This window comes from Equus quagga, chromosome 12 (genome assembly GCF_021613505.1).
Source record: "Equus quagga isolate Etosha38 chromosome 12, UCLA_HA_Equagga_1.0, whole genome shotgun sequence".
Lineage (NCBI taxonomy): Eukaryota > Metazoa > Chordata > Mammalia > Perissodactyla > Equidae > Equus > Equus quagga.
In genome coordinates, this window is record NC_060278.1 from 102,890,091 (window position 1) to 102,915,996 (window position 25,906).

Genomic DNA, 25,906 nt, shown 5'->3' on the forward strand with positions numbered 1-25,906 from the left:
TGCCTCAAAAAAAAAAAAAAAAAAGGAGTAGAGAGAAGCTTCATGCAGCTTCCAGTAATGTTAACGTCTTACCTACCTATGGTACCATTATCAGAACCAGGAAATGAACATCGGCTTGATACTATTCACTAAACTATAGACCCTGTTCAAATATTACCCAGATTCCCTTTTGCTGCGCCAGGACCTAATTTAGGATCTCACATTGAATTTAGCTGTTGTGTCTCCTTCTCCTCCCAGCTGAGAAAACCCCTCGATCTTTCCTTGTCTTTTGACTTTAGCGCCTTTAACAAGTACCGGTCAGTTATTTTGTAGAATGCCCCCCAATTTGGATGTGTCTGATGTCTTCTCGCGATTAGATTGAGGTTATGCATTTTTGCAAGAATACCATAGAAATGACGCGCCCTTCTCAGTGCATCATGTCAGGGGTTTCATGACGTTGATAGGTCATTACTGCTGCTGTTAACTTTAATCACCTGGTTAAAGTGGTATCTGGCAGCTTCCCTTAAAATATGAGGGATGCAGCTCCTATCATCCTTAACTTTGTGGCGTTAGCCAAAATATCATGAAACAAGAAAAAATTCATTCAATATCCTGTTACGCTAGCTGTGTGACTTTTGGATGGACATATAATTTAATGTTTCTCTAGACCACATTTTCCTCACCTGGAAAAGGAAAATAATAACAACCACCTTTCAAGATTGCTGGAAAGATTAGTGGTCATATAGACAAAGTATCTGGCAGATGGCCAATAGACCCTCAAAAGTGGATACCTCTAAAAACATCTTGAGGCGCCGGCCCTGTGGCCCAGTGGTTAAGCTCATGTGCTCCACTTCGGTGGCCCCAGGGTTTCACCGATTTGGATCATGGGCACGGACCTAGCACCACCCATCAAGCCATGCTGAGGCGGTGTACCACATAGCAGAGCCAGAAGGACCTACAACTAGAATATACAACTATGTACTGGGGGGCTTTGGGGAGAAAGAAAAAAAAAGAAGAAGAAGATTGGCAACAGATGTTAGCTCAGGTGCAAATCTTTAAAAAAAAAAAATCTTGAGCAATTTGCACACATTATTGTCAACACCCACAAAACACAATGTATATAATCATCACCTACTTATGAAGAAGAAGCCTGGAACTTGGGGATATGCAGTGACTTCCCAATAACGTCATTCTCCTCTATCAGGTTAACACCACCCCCACCCCAGACACTTTACCGTGGTCCCCCCCAGATCACCCCAGACTGCGTTGTTGATATCAGTAATGACTCCTAACCACGGGGCAACACTGGAGGAAGGGATCACATGGCAGTTAAATGTGCGGTCCCCAGAGTTAGAGAGCTCTTGGTTCAAATCCTAACCAGGATTCTTTGGGCAAGTCACCTAGATTTTTCTCCACCTCGGTGTCCTCTTCTCCAAAGGACCTAACTCATAGGCTTGTCGTGAGGATTAAATAAGTAAGTAAATAAAAGCTCTCAGCATAGTACACAGCACCTCGTAGACATGTAATCATTATATAATTAGCTATAATTACCATTTATTCACTCCACAAATATTCGTGAGCACCCACTATGTGGCAGGCACTGTTGAAGTCTCTGGCAATAGTCATTGAACAAGGCGAGAAATGTCCCTGGCCTTGTTGAGTTTATATTACAATGAATGAGATAGACAAAATAATAAAGGAACAAATCAGTAGTGTAATATCACATCTCTTAAGCAATGTCTTGGTTAAATGAACTTACCAACTCTTCCCCAAACAAGCCTGTGTCCTTACGCCTGGTTGTTCCCGCAACATGAAATCCTGCTTGCTCCAACTTCACATATTAAAGTCCTGCTCCCTTCTTCCAGGCCCATCTCAGCTTCCCTCTATCTCATTATTCGTTTCCTGATTCTTTAATTAGATGTGATTGCTTCCTTGTGGGACCCACCCCTTCCACTAAGAGTCTGCTCAGTAATGCTATTATTTATGTACACATTAATCACCACCTCCTACAAGGTTCGGAGAGCCTTTATTTAATCCCTTTAACCACAGTGATCTATTTTTTGGTACATGATCTGTGTTCTACCTTCTTTACCAGAGTATAAGTTTCCCTGAGGGAAGAGATCACATCTGCCTAATGCACTTGCTGAGACACTCACTGAGATCAGGGTCTGACATGAATAAGTGTTCAAATGTTTGTTGATTGAACAAATACATCAACAAATAAATAAATGTGTCTTAACTCTTGCTGAATTGTGATTCTTAGAAGGCAGTGGCTATGCCTTTCTCATTTAATATTTGTTGCAATGAACTGAAACATAGCAATACTGGACGTATTTGCTCTGCCAATTATTTTGCTTGTGCTTTTGGCCGGGTCTCTCTTTTAGTGTCCCCATCTCACGTTCTTTAAAATACATCCCTCCCTCCTTGGAGGATTTTTGCTGCATTGCAAGAGTTCTGTGAAGGTAAAAACAAAGAATATTTGTAAAGCATTTTGGTTGCCTGGACAATGAAGTGCTTCAGAAATCACAGAGATCACTTTTGGTTGCCAGCATGTCGTCCCTGACTTTTCTCGCACTTATGCAAAACCCAACTGCCTTTATCCTATTATTATTGATGCTTTAATAAGGGATTGTTACTAATTTTATTGGAAAGGAGATTCTGAAGACTACATTTTTCTCCCTAGTACTTACTCAGGCCCCCAGGAAAAGAAAACAAAAAGTGCCAAATTGTGGCTTTAAGAGTTTATCCTCTCCCTACAATGTCCTTCTCTTCTCTCCCCCTTAATACCACTCTCCAGGCTCAGTAGCCAAAAGAAAGACCATGAATCTTACTTCCCCAACCTAATGTACACATCTTGGGAAAGAGATTGAAAAAATCTTTCTGGAAAAGGTTGACTAAAATTCCAAACCAATACACCGTATTGTTTATGCCACTCATGAAAAATTTTATAAAGCTATTCTGGATAAAGCACAGTTTCAAGTTTTTACGCAGCATATGCTGAGGACCTCAGTGATGGTTCTTCTTTAGGATAGAGTGTAATTTTCTCTTTTTATGTTTCATAATCCTCTAAATCTAAAAGTTGACCAATTAAAACACCCAAATGTGCTATAGGGAATAAAGCATTCATATTTTCTTATAAACCATACATCCCAAACTTGTTTTGGAAATCATATCTATAGGATACTCAGTATGCTGGACCAAAGCAATATTTTGTTGAAAATGTATGTGCTAACCTCTATGACTTAGAATGCTTTGGTATATCTTGCCTCTGTGCTCCAGCCACACTGGCTTTCTTTTATTTCCTTGAACAAGTCGAAGTACTTCCAGCCTAAGGACCAAATATTTTGAGACTTTTCCTAAGAATTCTCTTTCTTCAACCCTTTATCTGCCTGGCTTAGTTTTAACCAATTCTTCAGATTCTGGCATAAAAGACCCCCCTCACAGAAGCCTATTGTGCCATCCTCTCTCTTCTCCAAGATACACGCAAGCACATGTGCAGCCTAGATTAAAACCCTCTGCTATTCTCCCTCACGAATCTACATGCTTTTCTGCTTGATGTTTGACCCCACTGTAGTGTTTTTACCATTTGCATGAATGTCTGCCCCAAGACATTTTCCTCACTAGGCAGTAATGACAGGAATCATTTCAGTCTTGATCATCACTTAATAGAGTAAGCACATAGTAGAGACCCAGGAAGTAATTAAGTGAATTCATTATTGGATTGAGTGAATAAATGAATGGATTTGCCAGCAGGGTCTGGGAAAACCTAGGTAAGGCGAGCCTAGGAAGCAGGTCGAACCTGAAGATGGATAGACTTGGAGTTGTTCAAGAGAGTGTAGTCTGAAAATAAAGATCCAAACTATAGTCAAGAAGAGTAGCCAAGATCATGAGCAAGAGAAGAGTTCCTCATCAAGTATGAAGAACAAAAGGAAGTCAAAGAATGCAAGCCCTAGATGAGTAATGAAGGGGGTAGGAGTCGTTTCAGATGCAGTTTGTGCAATGCGTCAGGGTAGGTGGTTTAAGACTTAACCTGTGAAAAGTTTGAAGGACTTTGAGGTCCTGCTTTTTGAAACCCAGGAGCCACACTTAGAGTTGAAAGGAGAGTTTGAGCCCTCACCAACCTTATTAGCTACGTGAACTTGAGCCAATCATTTCATCTCTCTGAGCCTCAGCGACTTCACCTACAAAATGGGAACATCAATACCAATTTCTACAATGGGATAGTGTAAAAATAAAAGAATATTATGTACGTGAACATACACATGGTTCTTCCAAGTTCTTTTACTCAGTTCTTCCAAGAAGCTTCTACTCAGAAATGACCTCTGCCTCTCCTTTGTGTTTTTCTCAAGGCACGTGTTGTTGTATTGCTGTTAGATGTGTCTGCCTTATTTATCTTCTACAGTCTAGAAGCTTCTTAGAGGGAGGAAACTTTTCTTACCATAATTCTGTTGCACTCCTGGTAGCACACAAGTTGGGTGGTAGACAGAAATGGCAGCCATTCGAAGGGTCCTATGCATGAATGAAGACCACAGGATTATCAATCAGCTCCCAGGTTACACATGATCCTTCCACAGGGATCCATTCCTTGGAAGCTATCTGACATCACAAAAGAAATTTATAAATATTGAATGAATGGATGGATGAATGAATGAATTTGCCTAAGTTATGCATAGCAATAAAGAAAAAGAAATTTCACTTTGTCTTCTAGACTTTGAATGCCTCTGCCAACAACTAAATCTCTTCCAGGGAGGGCAGATGGCGGCCTGTACAATGAACAATTTAATCTTTAGAAAATGGAACAACTTTGCCAGCAAACTCCATTTTTCTCCACGAACACATTGTCAATAACATGTGCTCTCAAATATGTGGTGAAATTGATGACTGGGCCCTGATTTATGGAAACAACAACAAATTAAATGATTACCTTTCTCTTTCCTAGCTTGGGGTCCTTCGGACCAGCCATGATTTTTTTTTCTGTGCTCTAATAATAGAGGAGGTCTAATTAAAATGCCTCACTGGCTAGTTGTGTGCGTGGAGTAGAGAAAAGAAAGGAGAGTGTCTAGGGTATCTTAATTTAAAACCAGGAAGGGAAAAGCCACTTATGTGATAATGAAGATTAACTTAGGGAGCCGCTGGCACTCCCTCCTCACACAAAAGCAGATATTGAGGGAATCCTTCACACAAACACTTTTGTGGCCACTTATTTAGCCCCTTGTAGGACATTTTCTTGGTTGGATAGACTTGCAACTTTGGATTTGGGTGAAAATAGACCAGTGTTAGAGAGGAGTGCTCGGAGAAATGGGACTCTCCAGAAAGTAGCCACATTGTACATTTGGGACTATTCCCACATCACAGCCTGGTTCAGAAGGAGTCCCATCCTAGGATTCCTCCTTCTAGAATGGTGGTCCTGAAGTCGTATTTGGATCAAGAACTTTTTGGAGAATCTGATGAGAGCTACAGATCCTCTCTCCAGAAAAATTAAATATACAAGTGTTTGTTTACAAATGCATACACACACAAACACAGAAATGCAAAATTTTGCTTATGGTGTCATCTCTCGTCTTTGCCATAAACTTGAACAACATGAGTAACAATTGCTGCTCAAAATTCCAGGGATCACCAACCCTCCTGTGATGCTCATGGAAGGTTAAGAATTGCTTGAAGAGCCCTTGGTTTCCTTAGGCCACAAAAGTTCTTGGTCGTTTCAGGCTGTGGACCTCTTTGGCCATGTAGTGAAGCACATGGAGCCCTTCTCAAAACTAATGCTTTTAAATACATAAAATAGAATTCATAGGGCTAGAAAATCATGGAAATATGTTAGTTATCAAATATTAAAGAAACCAGTTTGTGATATAGTAAAAAATGAATTTCTTTATACACATTAAATAGCATGACCAGCACCAAGGCCAATAACCACTATAATTTCAAAGTAACGCGTGTACGTGATATTCAAGATATTTGCAACAACTGTAATGTGACGAAAATATCTGTGACATTTTGGTGAAAACGGTGATAAAAATCACGATGCTGCTACTACTATTGTGATTTGGTGTCTGTTTTCATAAGTGAAGGAAATACTAAATTTCAGTTAGAGTTTCGTGAAATTGAAGATGTCATTTTCTTTCCCATGCAAGTTCATGGATCGCCTGAATAGCACGCATGGACGTCAGGTGAAGGTTTCCTGCCCGGCTTTCCTCATAGTGTGGAAATGACCTTATGTGTGTATAGCCTCTCCTCTCACTTTATCCTCAAGCCTGCCTCACTTTATTTTCTCGTAATTATTGATTGAAACATCTAACTAAGAGGGCACTGATGTGAATATGGCATGCATCTGATTGGCTCGGCTTTGAAGCTGTCGGTCAAACATCCTACCACGCCAGGGTGCAGAGGCAGCTAAGAGGAGCAGAAGAAAAGCCTGCCTGTTGAACTAGAATGTAAGCTGCAAGAAGGCAAGGATAAAACCATCTGGTTCCAGGTTGGACATCCAGCACCCAGCCCAGTGCCGGCACAGGAGAATCGTAACACATATGGATTCAATTAAGGAGTAAATATCGGCAGTCAGTTAAGAATAAGGTAGAGCTTCCTGGAATGTTTCATTCAAGGAGCCAACATTTCATGGACGTCTCTGTCTGGAGACCTTTTGAGGAAAAGGGACCCACTGCTAAGTGGAGAAAAGTCACTCCCACGGGTATTCAAAAAGAGCTATTTCCAAAGAAAGCAGAGGATGGGAAATTTTTTCTGTAGAGAGCTGGATAGTAAATGTTCCAGACTTTTCAGGCTGTACAATCTCTGTCACAGCCACTCAGCTCTGCCGTTGTCGCACGAAGGCGGCCAGAAATAATTCATGAACAAATGTGCATGTCCATGTGCCAGTGAAACTTTATCAATGGACACTGAAATTGGAATTTCATATAAGTTTGATATGTCATGAGGTATTCTTCCTTTGATGCTTTTCAGTCCTTTAAAAATGTAAAACTTATTCTTAGCTCATAGGCCATATGAAAACAAGCAACAGGCGAGACTCGACCGGAGGCTGTGGGATGCTGGATGCGGCTCCGGTTTTACTCTGGATTGTTGGTGGGTTGGTTTGGCCCAGTCTGGGCTGAGCCTCTGTCTGTTCTGGCTTTGTCATCTTCCGTTCGATGGCCCAAGCCCTTTGCCACGCGTAGGGATTTGCACCTGAGGATACTCCACCTAGATATTTACTCTTCCAGGTGTCCCCATGGCTGGCCCTTTCTCATCTTTCAGGTCTTCACTCAAATGCCACCTCCTAGAGAGGTCTTCCCAGCCCCTTCTCAAAGTAGCCACTTTGATATTCACCCCAACAGCCACTCACTTTTCCATCACTCTACTGGATCTTCACAGACTTACCTCACCTGCCCTCGTCTCGCATTTGCACGTCTTCTCTCCCTCTGCAGTGCAAACTCCCTGAGGCAGAGGATCTGTCTGTTGTGTTCCCTGCTGTGTCCCCTTCTTGAAACAGCACCCAGTGTCTGGCACCAAGCAAATGCTTCCCTAATACTTCTTGAATTTGTTAAGTGTTCACTGGTATGGCAAGAGCCGAAAAATATACAAAGTTTTGCTACCTGACCTGGTCCAATGGGCAACAGACTTTATGATTATCATCATTATCGTCATTATTATTATATAAATTTATAATAATAATTTTGGCAGCAATTGAATATGTTTTTCAAATACAATCTTATATGGAACCCTGTATACAAAACAGATGAAATGGAGCTACTGTGCTTGAGATGAGGGTAGGAAGTCCCCAAAAGACTTTGAGGCAGAACCTCTGGTTGCCCCTTCTGGAAATTTCCACAGTCTCTTCCCTCTTAAGAAGCTTTCCGGGAGTCCCTGTGCTGGTCTAATATCTGAGACAACTGCTCCCTAGTTGCTCCAGGTTCCTGGCAAGCTCCTCTTACCCTGCAGGCATGAGCTAAAGAATTAAGGAGTCAACAATTTCTAAGAAATGCCTTTTGAGGCATCCAGAGGGTTTCCTTTCCCAAAAATATTTGCAACTCTACTCAAAATAAAATTCTGAAAGACAGCTGTGGTGCCAGCATGGCCACCCAATTGCCTTATGGTTTTGTGGAAATCTGGGCCTCAATTTATTTTTTCAAATGGCCTTATTCCCTTCCCAGCTCACCCCACAGGCAGGAGGGCTGACAGAGAGAACCGGCTAGAATACACTTTCCAGAACATGGAAGAACAGGCTGCCTGCTGGCCAGTGCATCAGTTTCCGGCTTTGAACACTTGTCCTTCCTCCCCGGGCTGTATGAGTCAGCGCAGGCTGCTGTAACCAAAGACCACAGACTGGGCAGCTTACAGAACAGAAATTTATTTTCTCCCGGTTCTGGAGGCTAGAAGTCCAAGATCAGGGCGCAGGCGGGGTTGGTTTCCTCCAAGGCCTCTCCCCTCTGCTGACAGATGGCCACCCTCTTGCTGCCTCTTCACGCGGTCTTTCCTCTGTGTGCACACGACCTGGTGTCCATGTCCTCATCTCCTCTTCTTATAAGGACGGCAGTCAGATTGGACTGGGGCCCACCCTAAGAGCCTCGTCTTCACCTAACCACCTCTTTAAAGGCTCGATCCCCAAATCCAGTCAGGTCCTGAGGTACTGGGGGGGCTTAGATCATCAACACATGAATCTGGGGAAGACACAATTCAGTCCATAACACTGGCTTCCATGTTGTCTGTCAGTAAAGCTTTCGTCATTATTACTTTAATATCAGTAGTTGCTTCTCTTTTTTTTGTTTTTTTTTACCGATTGGCACCTGAGCCAACATCTGTTACCAGTCTTCCTCTCCCCGCCCTTTCTTTCTTTCTCCCTAAAGCCCCCCAGTACATAGTTGCATATTCCAGTTGTAGGTCCTTCTGGCTCTGCTATGTGGGACACCGCCTCAGCATGGCTTGATGAACGGTGCCAGGTCCACATGTAGGATTGGAACCGGTGAAACCCTGGGCCCCGGAAGTGGAGCGCATGAACTTAACCACTCAGCCACAGGGCCAGCCCCGGTGGCTGCGTCTCTTGACCACCGTCCTGCCCCTGCCCCTGGCCTCAGAGGAAGAGGCTTGTGGCTATGGGAACCCTCCCTACAAGCTTTCCTTTAACTTCCTTTACGCAAAAGATGAGCGGTCCACCTACTGCCTCACTGATAGCTCTGCTTGGAAAGACTGAAAGTTTTCTAGGAAATTTTATAAGAGAGACATTTAAAATACACATCACTGCTTCTGAACAGCTGATTTCAGGGTGGAAGAAAGCCTTGAATTCCTTTGAGAAAGAAAGCCCGGTTTAGTGTTTTTTCAGTGCACAGCCGGGATCACAGGGTGGTCTGAAGGGCCTCCTGGCAGTGTGGTCTAATGGTAAAGGTGCAGGTGGAGGTGGGCGAGGGGTTCTGGCCCTGGTGCCCATCACTTCACACTCCCGTGAGCCAGGTGGCCCTTTGTAGAACGGCACTGCTGATAACACCCACCTCAGTTTTGTTGCGGGGACCTCTCTGTCCCCTCCAGCCTCATGCAGCACGGGTACCAGGTGAATCCTCATTATCTGATAGTAGCAATTGTTGTTATGACCAAAAAGCAAACAAATAAACAACCCCCAGGACTGGAAGATCTCCTACGACCTTCGTTTGTTTGGAGATATGGTTGCTCACTCTTATTTGAGAAGGAACTAGACCATTTTGGCTGGGACTTGGGAATAAGGGTCGCTGTCTTTTTAAACAGTGGCGCATTGCATTTTTTTTAAAACATTTGTGTGTGTTGTGAGGGAATTTCATCTACATAAAAAGGCAGATTTTGGAGTGGGGAAGGGAAAGAGCGAGGGAGGGGGAGAGAGAGACAGAGAGAGAAGAAAGCAAGGAATGCTGTAGTGGAATTGTACAAGCCGTATTCTATGGAGTCTCTGCACGAAGGGTTAGTTGATTAAATGGCAGTGATCAATCAATCAATTGTACATTCCAGCAGTAGCTCTCAATCTTGGCAGCACATTACAATCCCCTGGGGAACTTTTAAAAACCCAGTGCCCAGGCCGTAGCCCGGACCGATTAAGGCAGAATCTCTGGGAGTGGGCCCAGGCATGGTTGTTTTCAGGCTCCCAGGTGACTCCCATGTGGAGTGGGCCCAGCATGGACAACCTGCCCAGAGGCACCAGGCGCGATCAAATAACTCTGTGACACTTATTAGCTGTGAACTTGGGCAACGTGCTTAAATCTCTGAGCCTCAGTTTCTTTCCTTGTCTGTCTTGAGGACTAAATCAGATATGATTGGTGAAACACTTAGGCTCTGGGTCAAGAACATTCTGGGTTGATAAATAACAAGTGTTTCTTGTTACTATTTTCATCATCACCCAATGCATGCGAAGTCTGGACCTCTGGGTCACCATCCGCAAAATGTTGGGGGCAGGAAGGATCCCTGACACTACAAAGGAAGAGCCAGGACAAAGGACAAAGAGCAGCTCGTGTTTCTTCCCTAAGTGACCCCCGTGGCCCAGGCCCTGGGCTGGCACTCTGGGGACTTGAACAAGGCAGGTGCCACCTCTGCCCTCGTGCAGGCTAGTGGGAGAGACAAGAAGAAACCAGTATTCACACAAACCAATATATTATTCATGACAAGTGGGGGTGAGAGAGAAGAAATCTAGGATAAGGAAAGGTCTTTCTGAGGACGTACTGTTTAAGCCGGTGGATGAGCGGGGAGTGAGAGTAATCCAGAGTCGTGGGAGGGGCCCTCCGGGCGAGGGGTAGAGCAGATGCAAAGGCTGTGAGGTGGGAAGAAGCTTGACATTTTTGAGGAGGTTTTGTTTAAAACATAAATAAATGAATAAAAGACCATCATGTTTTTGTTAGAGCATCTCACGGGGCCTGGGCTCTCCATAACGTGCTTTGGGAAACAGTAGAAGCGCCCGATGAGACTAGGTTTGAGATGCAGGCAAATCTTGATTTCATTGCAGCTTCACTAGGAAACAGCTGTGTGGGCGGAGGGACCAATTTACCCTCCTGGGCCTCTGGTTCCTCATTTGTAAAGAGGAAACAACTCATATTTTGCCAGTCCTTTGTGAGGATTGGTAATTATTGGTAGCAATCAAGTTGGTAAAGGGTAAGGGTTATTATCATGAAGCAGTATGGCACTTTGGTGACAGGGCAATCTGAGTTCAAATCCCAGGTCTACCTCATCCCAAGCCTGTGATCTTGGTCTCCTTACTTAAGCCTCTGCCCCTCAGTTTCCCGACCTCTAAAAAATGGGTTCATAGAGCTGCTTTTGGGGATTATTATAAGAATTGAAGAAAACAACAGCAGTCACGCGTCAGGCGAAGAGTAGGCACGCAATGAATTAAACCTATCTTTAAAATGAAAGGAGACTCTTCTTGGAAAGTGGGAGGGTTTGCCTGAATTGTCTAAACATGTGTTCCACCCATTAACCCACTTTTCCAGTGTAGACACACCACCAACAGTGCCGGCATGGGCTTAGACACAGAATCACAGTGGTAAAAAAAAACTCTGCCCGTTCATTTTCCATACTTGGAGGGCATGCTGTTCTTCCCAAACGCCAACAACTCACATTTAGGCCGCAGTAAAGTCCCCTCGCTGTGTCCACGCAGTGAATCTTGTTTGGTTGTAAGTTAGTTGTAATAAATAACATTTGGCTCGGCACTCCACTTAGAGAAGATGGGTTCCATTGTGAATCATGTCGCTGGCGGTTTGGACTTTAAACTGTCCGGGTTGTTTATGGTGGTGGTTGCCAGCATCTAGACCCCTTTCAAACAATTTAAGTGCCCTTTTGGAGTATATGAATGTGGCTCAATAAAAATGGGTACAGGGAAATTGCTTCCTTTCTCTCGTCTATGGCCACGCACCAAAAGCGACCATATATGAGAACTGTCAAATGTTAAATACATAATTGCCGAACATGAAATTATAATTAACATTGAAACCACCAGGGACATTTTCCTTTTCCATTGTCAGGATGTTGTCCTGATCTTTGCCATCCTTTTAATTTATCTCTTGAAAGGACGACAACAGCCGGACAGTTTTTTAGTCCTTATCATTTTTCATTATACTGTATAGCTTTACTGAGCAATGTGCCTTTAGAAGATTCTAGTTAGTTCCATTGACAGCAATAAATACTGGCTACAGAAGAGGCTTTGAAGTCAGACAGACCTAAATCCAAATGCTGGCTCTACCACTGTGCTTGCTATCTGACCTTGATTACATTTCTTAAGCAATCCCAGCCTGCTTTCTCATCAATAAATAGGGACAATGAAATATACTGCCAGGTGTTATTGTAAAGCACAGAACTTATAATGAGCACTTAATAAAAATGGTAGATATTATGTCTGCTTTCTACTTTCTTCTTCTTAATATCCACATCAAATGTTTTGAAACGCTATTTTATCCTTTTTTTTTATAAAAGGGGAAAACTTTTCTTAGCTTCACATCTGAATTGACAACTGATTTCTTTTCAACGTTTGTTTAATGCATGAACTAAAGAGCCTCTCTTCTGCTTGGTTCTTTAAATTTCCAGAAGGAAAGAATAATCAATTTTCCAAGACCCAATAATTACTTATTTCTAACACATAAGCAGAATTTTATGTATTTATTTTTTAATTTATTCTACAGCAATTTTAAGGTATTCTATTGTATGCAATGCAATAAAATCATAAAAGAAAAGAAAATCATTTTAAAAATCTACATTTTATTGAGCAATTATCATGTGCCACGTGCCATTTGTGGGAGGTACTATCATTACCTTGGTTTTGCAGATGTGGAAAGTCAGGTTCAGAAGCAGTGGGTCATTTCCCCCAATGTCACACAGCTAGTAAATGACAGAGCCGAACTATTAACAAATATGCCAAAGGAAAATGGAGAGAGAACACGAAGAAAAGTTAATGGGTACAGACTATGGCCTTAAGAAGTTAGACAGTTGCTGAAGTTGGGCCTCCAATTTGCCTCTGAGCTTCCTAGTAGTGAAAGCAAAAATGGAAACATGATCCATCCCAAGTTTGACCTTTTCCATAGGAAAATGTATCCCAGGATTCAAGAGTCAGCAAAGCCTTTCCTAATACGTAATGTCTGGCAGAAGCTTCTTCCATCATTTTTGTTGTATTGACAATAAAGACAATAGGAGTTTCCCATAGTAAAACCAAATATTTAAAATTGAAACCATTCCTTTCTATAAAAAAATGAAAAGCATTCCCAACTGCAAAAATATGTTTGACTTAACACTGGGCTCCATCTCTTTTTGATAATTATTCACTCCAAGCTTTGTCAAAGCATCCTACTGTGAAGAGATTCATGTTAGAAAGCTAGTGGGGGGGGGGGTGGAGAATGCCCCCCTCTCCCTGCCTTATCATTTTTATTTAGATTGACGTACCTTTGATTATAATTAGGGATAACTGTGCAGCAGTGAAGACTCCATAATCACATCGTGAGTTGTCAAGAGATTTTCACAGGGCAAACACTCATGCCAGTTCTTTCATTTCTGTTTCTTAACTACTTGGGTAGCCTGAAGTTGAAGAATGTGCTTTAAGGAAAAGATTTTCTGCTGCCATTGAAATCTTCTAAGCTGACACACAAGTAAGGATACAAATGACACCTAGTGACAGCATTTGCACCAGTCTCAGGGGGCCCCGCGTCTTCGTGCCTGACATTTTTGTTGTTGTTTTTCTCCAAGATGTCACCCTGTTTCTGCCAGTTTCATTCAACAGCCATTTTGCACACAATGGTGAAGAGAGTCTAAACCATTTCAAGGGTTTCCCATTAAGTCGACAAAAAAGGAACTTATTTTTTTAATTATTTCCAATTCATCCACCCTGTTGGATACCGGAAGTTGGTGACATAGGGCGGAAGTCACTTTAGAAGATGTTCGCTCTGGCACTGATAAGAAAAGCCCTACAGCTTTAGAGCCATAGGCAGTTGACTGTCTGGCTTGTGTCAGGAAACCTGTATCATGCATTTGAGACACATGGTTGATGCATCACACATCACACTTTAAAAGAGGAAATTCAAAAGTTGAGATTTTCCCAGTGTGTTGATTATGACCTACATGCCATCTGTACTCAGATGTTCTGAGGAGAAGACCATCAAGATCAATAATAGTACTGCCTCCTATTCTTCCAGGGGATCAAGCATTCCTTGGACAAGGAATTTGTGGTCTCAGCAGTACAGATTCAGTGTCAGGAATAATTAGTTTAGTGATTAAGAGTCAAGGCTCTAAAATCCAGAAAATATACATTCTAACTGAATATTGGCATATTCGGTTCCATTTATAGTCATGTCACCTTGGGTAAGTCACTTTATCTAAACTTCAGCTTTTTTCTCTGTGATATCGGATACTCTGTCGGACTGTTGAGATGATTAATGGAAATAGTGCATCACAGGTGGGTCTAAAATTAACAGTCACTGCCCGGATGTTACTGACGTATAACTTAGACATTTTTTTATTGACTCAACCTTTGTGAGGTTTGATATTAGAATGAAAAGCGTTTCTCACCACTCGGAAACGCAGCCGCTTGGTTCTATCTGGTTTATTTTGTGACCTCCCTTTCCAAGAGAAATTAGTCTCAGTCTCTGTTTTCAATGATGGAAAAACTACACAGAAGAAAGGAGTTAAGAAAAGGCAAAAATACATCGGGTGATATTTTAAAATATCATCCGCCTCCTCACATGAAGCTGTGTCTGGTCTATAAACAGTATTCAATACATTTAAGCAATTGTTTTATTCATTCTAAGGATTGAAATTGGCCACCCAAAGTTTAAGGGTTTCTGCACAATGAGGTTTCTCCCAGGAAAAATTAAGCGAAGCACTAACGAGGAAATTCAGTAATGCAGGTAGGCCAATTTGGATTTTCAAATTGTAAAATCAATTGGAAAAAATATTAACTGCACGTTTCTCCCAGGATTACACGGTTAAAAATCACAGGTCTCCATATCCGCTTTGCTTCCTTGTCACACTCTTTTTTCACTAATACATTTTCTATATTTAGTTATTTATATTTCACTTTTTTTTTTTAAGAAGTTCTAAATCAGGAGTCAGGTGTCCCGACTCCATCACTTAATTGCCACGGGAACAAATTATTTAAACTCCCTGGGCCTCAATCTCTTTATATTTGGGACCACTAATATTTATCCAATATATTTCAGAAAAGCATATATATATGCTTTGAAAATGTAAATTACTTCAAAATGGCAGAATAAAGTATTCTTTGAAGTTGAAAGTACCAAACAGATGACAAAACTCCCTGGTGTCCATTTATGTTTTCTTGGACTAATTTTTCTAGTCTCTTCTCTTTTTTCTTTACATGTTCTAATTGTCTCCTTCGCAGAATTAGAGAAGTAGGATTCTGGACAAATCTTTTTTTTTTCTTTTGTATTGTCTTAGTATTAAATACCTGAAAATTCTGTTGTTGTTTTTTTAAAGATTGGCACCTAAGCTAACATCTGTTGCCAATCTTCCTTTTTTTTTTCTTCTTTTTCTCCCCAAACCCCTCCTACATAATTGTATATCCTAGTTGTGAGTGCCTCTGGTTGTGCAATGTGGGACGCTGCCTCAGCATGGCCTGATGAGTGATGCCATGTCCGTGCCAGGGATCCAAAGCAGAGAAACCCTGGGCCACTGAAGCAAAGCACGCGAATTTAACCACTCGGCCACAGGGCCAGCCCCGAAAATTCTTTTTTCATGTTGTCTTTAGGCTTCATTCACTCTGCAAATATTTATCAAGTACCTACTATATGCCAGACATTGGTTTATCTGCTTAGGATACTGTTGTGATCAAAATGCACACAGCCCTCACCTTGTTGGGGTTTACAAGCCAGGGAACGAGGCAGACACTAAACTAAAAATGATCTTCAGGATTATGTTTATAAACTGCAGTGACTCCCATAAAGACGATGCAAAAGGCCAAGATTTTAACAAAAGAACAAAAGTCAAGTCCAAAGGGTAAGAGAAGATTTCTCTGAGGAAGTGACACTTAAGGATGAGAAGGTGCTAGGAAAACAAATAGAAGGAAGAGCATTCTAGGCAGAGGGAACAGCCCCTGCATGGCCTTGAGGCATGTTTCAGATACCGTCAGAAGGCCAGTGTTCTTGGAACACATCAGCAAGGGGCAGAGAGACCCAGACGATGTCAGAGAGGTGGCAAGGCCAGATCAGGCAGAATGTTTTAGAAAAACAGGATTTTTTTCTAAGTGCAGTAGAGGTTACTGGAGGATTCTAAGCTGGGAGGAAATGGGGATTGACCGTCTCAATCCAGCTTGACTTTTCATAAGGTCACCTTGTTGACCATATGGAAAATGATTGGCAGGACACGGAGTACAGTAAAGGAGCCCAGTGAGAGGGGACTACAGTCAGCCAGGGAAGATGTGCCTGGGCCTGAACTGGGGCATTAGGAGTGGAGATGGAAAGAGAGTTTGGCGAGGAATTTTATGACTCGTAATAGAGCAGTTTGAGCTTCCATTTCCTACGGATAGAAACGTAGGCGAGGAAACAGGCTGGGGGCGGTGGGGGGATTTGGGGATTCAAGTGCCCCGCTTTCAAAAACTTACCTTTGACGTACTTGCAAGGTAGTCACATAGAGATGTCAAGAAGCCAGTTGTATGTAGAGATCTGGAACTCACAGTCACCAGCATACAGATGACATTTAATGTTACGGAACTGGATCCTGACGCCTAGGAAGGGCTGGTGTAGAGCAGGGGTCCTCGCCCTTTGCAGATCCGGTGTGGACGTTTCCGCACAAACATTTTATAGTTTCCCCTTTGCTATTCTGAAATAAAATTTATAGACCAAATAACCAGCCTACACACATAATTTCAAAAAGAAATTATCTAAGGCCATGACTGTACGATAGGAAAGAAAAGGCAAGCCTTTGGGCACAAAAATTCAGTAGAATAGGACTTCTGAAACTCAAATGTGCATAGGAATTACCTGGCCATCCTGTTAACACCCAGCTTCTCAATCAGCAGGCTGGGATGGACGCGGCATTTTGCATTTCCAACAATCTCCCAGATGACCCCAGTCCTGCCGTTTGTGGACCACACTCAGGTAACGAGGTCCTCGAAGGCATAATGAGGTGGTCCGACGTGTGCCCCATTGTGTAGACTCACCTTGAACACGTCAGTGATAAATGAAGATCAGCACAGGGGTGTTGAATGGACATCTCAAACACCATGAGCAGCGGTGCCAAAGATGAGTTGATTTTCCAAAATGGCAAATAACTCCCATTAAAATTCCAGATAAACAAAGTACAGTTTCTCCTTGTTGGCAAGATAGCTTTATTTCTGGAAAATGCAGTCTGTATGAAACTGTGCATAAAAGATTTTGTGTTTATACGTAAAATAGGCAGTTAGGTTCTAGGCTCAAATAATTATAAAAATGTTTTCCACTACATCAGCGGTTCTGAACCGGCGATCATTTTGCCCCACCACCCTACGATGGGACATTTGGCAATATCTAGAGACGTTTTTGGCTGTCACAACTCAAGAGCAAGGGGTCGCTACTGGCATCAGTGGGTGGAGGCTAGGGATGCTGCTAAAAATCCTACAATGCACAGGACAGCCCCTACAACAAGGAATTATCTGGCCCAAAAATATCAAGAGTGCCAAGGTTGAGAAACCCCAACCTATAGAGAGATTTTCAAAAATGAAGCAGCATTAGGGACAATACCACCTTGTGAGAAACTGTCCAACACATTGCAAGGTGCCTAGCATTCCTGGCCTCTAACCGTGAAACGTTAGTGGTGTCCCCGTCATTGTAGCAATCACCACACACCCCCTGGGGACAACAGAGCAGCTCTGAGAAGAACAGTGCAGACTAGAGAAAGAAGAGGGCAGGCAGGACTGAGCAAGGACAGGGAGAAGAGGAAGAAGCAACCAAAATGATTTGCCAGAGGGATTAAAAATTCTAGCACGGCCAAATTAAAGTATATATAATTCTATGCATCTGTTGGTGGCTCTGTAATTAATACAAAAATAATTACATCTTTTCGCCTGGCTCTCCCTCACAAACTCTACTTAATGAACACCGCCAATGACTTTTTAGATATGTAATTAAAATTTTTATTTATTTCCGTTTTATTTTTATAGTAGTAGCTTAACATATTGGGAAAAAACACCCACACAGCAGCAAAACTTGGCCTCAACGACCATTTGAGAGGCAACCTAGAGTATTTGCTTTCTTTTTTTCTGAATCCATTCTACACAATTTGTTCTGAACAGTGAGAAATAACGTCACCAGTTCTCACTCTCCTTACCTTCATTATCTAGTTTTAACTTTCTGCCAGGGTGTCATCTTTAGACCTAGAGAAAAATAAGGTTTTTCTTCTTCTTTTAAGATAAGAATAATAATAAAGGGTATATTGTCCCAAAGTGGCCCAAGATTCAGGGTCTCCTCTTTACCGTTCTCTTCTAGTATAGGAACACTGACCTTCCAGAAGAATCCACCACTTCCATCACTCATGGTGGGATATGAAGAGATCTCTCAGATGGAAATAGCTGCGCAGCCAGGTTTTCATAGCAGACACTTATATCTGGAATTTAACTGAATAACTGTACAGACACTCTTGAGCAAACGCCTCTAAGTTATCAATAATGATAGTGTTTAACACTTTAAGACATTACCAAACCATCACAGGCAATATAAGAAGCTGTGGTTTAAGAGAACAGAAAAACCTGAATCTGAATACATTTTCTCCCAGATGGCCGCAGGCCAAATGGCTTCACCTCTCTAGATTTCTATTTCCTAGTCTGGAAAGTGTAGACAACATTACCTCCTGCATTGCAGCTTTGTGAAGCTGACATGAGGTGAGGCAGAGACTTAGCATGGAGAGCAGAGAATAAACACTCAGGAAATGTCAAGTTACCTAAAGCACAAGCAACAAAATGAAAATAAACATGTGGGACTCTATCAAACTAAAAAGCTTCTGCACAGCAAAGGAAACCATCAACAAAGTGAAAAGACAACCTACGGAATGGGAAGAAATATTTGCAAACCATATATTTGCTAAGGGTTGGATATCCAAAATGTATAATGAACTTATACAACTCAATAGCAAAAAACAAATAACTCAATTTAGAAATGAGCAAAGGACCTGAATAGACATTTCTTCAGAGAAGATATATGAAAAGCCAAGGTGTTCAGCGTCACTAGTCATTAGGGAAATGCAAATCAAAACCACAATGAGATATTACCTCACGCCTGTTAGAATGGCTATTATCAAAAAGACGAGAAAGAACAAATGCTGGCTTGGATGTGGAGAAAAGGGAACCCTGGTGCACTGTTGGCAGGATTGTCAATTGGTACCACCACTATGGAAAACAGTATGGAGAACCATCCGAAAATTAAAAATAAAACTGCCCTATGATCCAGTAATTCCACTTGTTGGAATGTATTCAAAGGAAACAGAAATACTAACTCAAAAAGACATCTGCACCTCTATGTTCGTAGCATTGTTCACAATAGCCAAGACATGGAAACAACCTAAGCATCCATCGATGGACTGGGTAAAGAAGTTGTGATATATATATATATACAACGGAATATTATTCAGCCACAAAAAATGAGGAACTCCTACCATTTGCAACAACATGGATGGCCCTTGAAGGCATTATGCTAAGTGAAATAAGTCAGACAGAGAAAGACAAATACTGTATGACCCCATTTATACATAGAATCTAAAAAGAAACTTCAAACTCATTGAAAATAAGATGAGACTTGCAGTCACCCGAGGCCAGGGGTTGGGGCACGGGGAACTGGAGGAAGATGGTCAAAAGGTAGACACTTCCAATTATAAGGCAAATAACTGCTAGGCATGCAATGTACAACATGATGACTATAGCTAACGCTGCTATATGATATACAGGAGGGCTGTTAACAGAGCTCACCCTCAGAGTCTTCATCACAAGGAGAGAATTTTTTTTCTCTTTTCTGTTTTTTTTTTCTTTTTTTTTTATCGTATCTATATGAGAAAACGATGTTAGCTGAACCTATTGTGGTAATTATTTCACGATATATGTAAATCAAACCATCATGCTGTACACCTTACACCTACACAGTGATGTATGTCAATTATTTCTCAATAAAACTGGGGGAAAAAAGAAAATGTCAAGTTATCACTAAGCAGGATCGTTTCATGCTGAGGCCCAAAAAAGCCAAATAAGCTGAGCAAAGAATCACAGAAAGTCACTAATGAAGTCAGGCCTGAGATCTTAGGAACTGAACAACTTCCTTTGTTTTTGCACAAGAGTCTGTCATGAAGGAGTTTTCCAGAAAACAACACTCGAATATATTTGTGTGTTTTGTACGAAAGAAAAGAGTCCATGAAAAATCTGGGAAGCACTGGGTTAAAGAAAGATATGTCTCGTTTGGTTGGGTGGGGTTTTAAGTTCAGGACTTCTCACGGTCTTGAGTTTGCTAATGTGAATGGCAAATTTCCAAGAAGGGGACTACAATACAATAAAATTATTATTTTCTTTCTCCTTGCTCCCCTTCCCAGAACAAACTTTGTCCTGAGAGAAACCCAGCCAGAGAAGTCTGGGTGTTGATCAAATCTGGATCAGGTTCAAGAAGGTGATAAATGAAACGAGGTTCTCTAAAACCGGTATCACTTAATACCACGGGCAGGGAGGAGAAAATGAGGGCCTCAAGGAGACCAGCTGTGCTACGGCACCCTCACCCAGGACTTCATCCTGTCTCACAATGTTCACTCTTTAGGGAAGAAAGGCTTTGTCATTCTTTTCTCTTCCCGTCTTTCCTTCTCTCCCTCCTCCTCTCCCTTACACCTTGCAATTTCTGACCTCTACTTTCTTTCTCTTTCTTTGACCCATCTCTCTTCTTCCAACCACAAGACTATCATCCTTCGAGTTTCTAGACCTGCCAAGGGGTTCCAACAAAGTCAGAGGAATGGCTACTAAGGACCCTCTGTCTCTGAAATGCAAACCTAATGTCCAAGGGAAATAGCTCCCTCCACTGATGGCACCATCTGTAATCCAGACAGGGTGGTGCCTAAAGTGAGCATGGAAGCTTCTGACAGGAAGGCCTAAATTTAAAGCCCTCCCCTGCTTTTTATTGGGTATGTGACCTTGGACAGGTCACTAACCTCTTTGAGACTTTTCCTCTTATTTTTAAAATGAGATTGTTTCCAGGGTTAGCAGTAGCATGTGTAGAGTCCCTGGCATCTGGTGGGTATATGACAACTGGTTGCCAGGATTGCAATCATACTAATCCTTACCAAGGAATCATTTATGATGTCTGCTGTGATTATTTTGCACATAATTTCTGCACACACATAAAATGTCATACAATTTTCAACTTGTTTTCGTTGTTCTACTAGAAACGTGGAAGTTTTCCTTTTCCAAAAGATTAATTATATATAGGTCCAAGGTGTTTTCTCTCACTAAAATGGGCAATACCACTAAATAATAAGATGTAAACAAGGAATGCCACCCAGATTGAGCTCATGGAAATTATATGCATTCCTACAGTAATCCAAATAGCACATATCTGAAAAAAAATTCACCGCAAAGCACACTTTTAAGTAGCACTTCCTCACCACAAAAATGTTCCTATCTTTTGACTCAAGAATTCCACATTTCGGAATTTAAGCCTATGAAAATTTCCAAGCATGCTGAAAGCCTTTACACATAAAGATGTTCATCACGGTGTTATATGTTATCGAATAATATTGGAAGCAAATTAAATGTCCAACATCACCAGAATGGTTTAGTAAACTCTGATAATGTAGGTGATAGAATTCATATAGCTATTTGCAATGATGTTTCCAAGTGAGAAAAAACAGTGAGGAACATTATTTGGTGGGCACTTGTAATTATATAATCCTAACAAAAATGCATAGTAAAAGAAAACACTAGAAGGAAATACAGCAGATTGTGAACAGGACCTCTCTCTGGGTGGTGGGCCATAGGTTAATTTTTTTTTGTTTTTCAAAATGCTTTATAGAGGAAAAATCACACATTATATTTTTTATTTTTAATTGTGGTAAAATACAACATAACAGGGGCTGGCCCCGTGGCAGAGTGGTTAAGTTCGCGCGCTCCGCTGCAGGCGGCCCAGTGTTTCTTTGGTTCGAATCCTGGGCGCGGACATGGCACTGCTCATCAAACCACGCTGAGGCAGCGTCCCACATGCCACAACTAGAAGGACCCACAACGAAGAATATACAACTATGTACCGGGGGGCTTTGGGGAGAAAAAGGAAAAAATAAAATCTTTAAAAAAAAAAATACAACATAACATAAAATGTACGATCTTAACCATTTTTTAGTGTACAGTTCAGTGGCATTAAGTACATTCACATTGCTGTGCAATCAGCACCACCATCCATCTGCAGAACTTTTTCACCTTGCAAAACGGAAACGTTATGCTCATTAAACAACAATATCCCACCATCACCACCCCAGCCCGTGGCAGCCACTGTTCTGTTCAATGTTTCTATGGTTTTGACTACACTAGGTGCCTCATATAAGTGACAGCATACACTATTTGTCATTTTATGACTGGCTTATTTTCACTTAGCGTGATATCCTCAAGGTTCACCCATGTTGTAGAATGTGCCAGAATTTCCTTCCTTTTTAAGGCTTAGTAATATTGCATTTTACGTATAAACCACGTTTTCTTTATCCGTTCATCTGTTGGTGGCCATTTGGGTTGCTTCCACCTTTTGGCTATTGTGAATAATGCTGCTATGAACATGAGCATACAAATATCTCTTATGCACATTATATTTTAAAGTTTTTTTTCCCAAACTGGCTCTCCCTCTCTATGTCCCATCAACTGGTTATTTCATACTTTAGCCAGACTTAACTATGACTCTACCCAAAACATTAACATCAAACGAAACATCATAGGTGGGCAATTTGACTACGTGGGGGAAATAACCACCTGAGCTATTCCTCAGAAAATAATGGATCTTTTTCTGTTGTTCTGATTCCCATTACAGGACAAATGCCTTAGTTTCAACTTTCCAGCCTGGATCCCCCTCACACTGAGTCCTTCTTCGTGGCACCACCCGCTTCTGACATTGAACTCCGCCTGACACCCTGCTCTGAGAAGACTGCCAAAAAAAAAAAAAAACCACCCCCGCCATTTCTCTTCATCCTCACTAACAATTTGGTAATGAAGTATTGATTTCCACTTCTCTGGTTACGGACGATATTAGATTTTCATTGATAAACTGCAATGGGGCTGTCTTGTCTCCACGGTCCCCTTTTCACTGTCACGAGAAAACAAAGTGCCACTGAAGAAAAATAACGACCGAGAACATTGATGTACTTATTTTGTCAGTTTGTAACACTTGACAGGAAAGGGTGGGGAAAGTGTAAGTCTTCCTAGTTTAATGTCCAAGTGGGCTGCACTATATGTAGAAGCTTGGGAGCATACTTTTCATGGTAATGTCCATTTCCTATTTATAACCCCTCTGGGAACGTTTGTCTAAAGGAAATGTTTCTGTTCAGTGCAACAATTACAGTTGCACCTGGATTGCCCAGTCCTGCCCCTGCACTGGGGAGCCATTAGTCACCACAAAGTGGAAGAATTATTAAGTTAAACCAGAGTTTGAGCCAAGAAAACCTCTGAACAATGTTCATCTTCTGTGAAAGTTGTTCAAATAGTTAGGCTTAACCATGTCGCTGCCAAAGACTTTTTCCCATGCAGTGGTAGGCATCTCTACTATCATCATTATCTTAATTGGTTAAAAATAATAATTTTAAGCATGCATCACTGTCATAGGAGACCCGCATATCGGGAGAATTGGGGAAATTGGTGAATCTGAGAGAAAGCAAGAAGATGAGATCACCTCAGCGTGGAAAGTTCAGCAGCAGCCTTTCCTGGTAATCTCTTTGTGCAGGACCCGCTGTTGATGAGCTCTAACACGCTGCTCAGCTTCCGAAGCAACAGAAAGCATGAAACAGGGTGTCCATTTTAAATGTGTTCCTGCAACTTTTTTCATTAAAACTTTGAGGGCCCAATTTTAATTTGTGGAATATTCCCGTTAATAATGAGATCTAATTAAGACATCCATTAAAAGCCCGTTAAAGTTAATTTAACGTAAAAATTCCAATAGAACTGTATTAGATTTTCTCCATTAAATTAACGTTATGGATTTTTAACGGATGTCTTAATTATACGTTATTATTAACGGGAATACTGTATTACACAGATTAAAATCAGGTCCTAAGTCAACTTGGAAAAGCTCAGAGCATGTTTTAATATTAAAAGTCTTGCATGCCTAGCGCACAGTCTGGAAATTGCAGGGGCAGATCTGTTTACTCTAGATGAGCATTTTCCATACAACCGAAAGCAACCTATAATAGATAAATCCATCATTGCATTTAAACAATGAATTTCTTTATTCTCAAAGGACAAATAAGTCTGGATTGTGTCGTAAACTGCTACTCAGCTATCGGTGAAAAATTTAAACTATTCTAGGCACAACACTAGGAACTAGATGATTCTGAAACAAACCAACTATTTTCTGTTGTTGCTTTAATTACCAAGGTTATCACAAAAAAAAATCTCAACACTAACAAAATGAAACCAGATATATCCAAATATATCCTTTTTACCATTTCTCGTGGAGGCTGCCTGTTGGAATTGTTTTGGAAATTTTGACATGATCCCTAAATTCAACATAGGGATTTAAAAAAAAAAAAAAAAAAACTTCTTATTTACCTCCTAGGGAAAGTGTTGCCCTTATGCCACATATAATAGCAAATTGCTTTTTTTATGGCTTGCATAACCTAGATGGGAAAAAATATGGCGCTTCGGGGAAGGAGGGAAAAAGTAAATGAAGTTCCAGGAATGTCATTCTGAACTAATGAGGCATGGACAGAAAATATACCCCTCACATCATCGGATTGAGATGGCAGTCGAAATAGCTTCATTGAAGTGTCAGCACTCATCCATCAATCAATCAGCCACAAGGAAAAATAGCAACCGTACAACGGGGCGGCTTTTATGGGATTTACTCATGGGCATAGGGAATAGCGGCTCAAATGTAGTTCTGACATGAAAAGCAAGGTGCTGATATTATTTTTTATGATGGGAGGATCATAAAGTGAATTGAGAACAGCGAGGTCTGTCTTTGCTTAACCTATTCAACCAGAAATGAATGGAGCTCGACTGGAAAGGGACCATCTTCCGATGGGTTAAGATTGAAGAGTGGACTCTACCGAGCACTGTCCTTCGACACTGCAGTTCTATTAAAAGAAAATCAATGCATTAGCGTTGGGGTTCTTGAAGCTGTTAAAAATTGCCTGCTCCAACCCAGGGTTATTAGATAAAGTTACATAATTCAGATTCTGCCACAACCGTCCAAAAGCAGATTCTTGAGCTCTTCCTTCAACTGGGGGGAGACGACACAATTCTCAACTCTGTGGAAATTGTTTCCCTTCTAAGAAAGAAAAAATAAACCCTCTGCTTCAATATATAATCTATATGGTTTTGTTAGCGCAATTTCTTTGCAGGGGTGGAGTGGGAGATAAGAGACAAAAATATTGATAAATTTGGTAAGACTCATGAATTGTCGCTTGGTAACCGTAAATGTCACTGCTGAGGGACAGCTGCCAATGTTCTCCTTAGGAAACAAGATCTGGGCTCGCAATGTGAGATACACACAGCTCTCAGTGTATTCCTAGAGAACAGGCCTGTCTTCATTTGGTAAGCCCTGTGAGGCTTCTAGAAACTTCTTTCTGGATGGAAAAACTAACATGAACTCAGGAAAATGTTTTTACCTGCTTTCATACCATTCTTTTCCTCTCTCTGAATAAACGTAGTTCTGATAAACTGGAACTTTAGATGTGGAAAGGAAGATGACATGCAAATAGCATGCAAATTACACTCAAGTATCTCCATTCCGCCACCAACTCTTAGTATCAGTGAAGATGAGAGATCACCTTTCCCTCTCTATCCCTCCTTCTAGCTAAG

The 25,906-nt window shown here is 41.4% G+C and overlaps 1 protein-coding gene across 2 annotated transcripts in view; it reads left to right on the forward strand.

Moving 5' to 3' along the window:
• The window catches only part of TSHZ2 (teashirt zinc finger homeobox 2), a 434,675-nt gene extending 409,259 nt beyond the window's left edge, over window positions 1–25,416 (forward strand). For both annotated transcript variants that reach the window (XM_046679224.1, XM_046679227.1), the window contains exon 4: window positions 22,923–25,416. Coding sequence is in view for 1 of the 2 variants with exons in the window: in XM_046679227.1 (XP_046535183.1) it covers window positions 22,923–22,924 (2 nt within the window). In the remaining variant the exon portion in view is untranslated. The remainder of the gene's footprint in view (window positions 1–22,922) is intronic.
• Window positions 25,417–25,906: the final 490 nt, after the last annotated feature.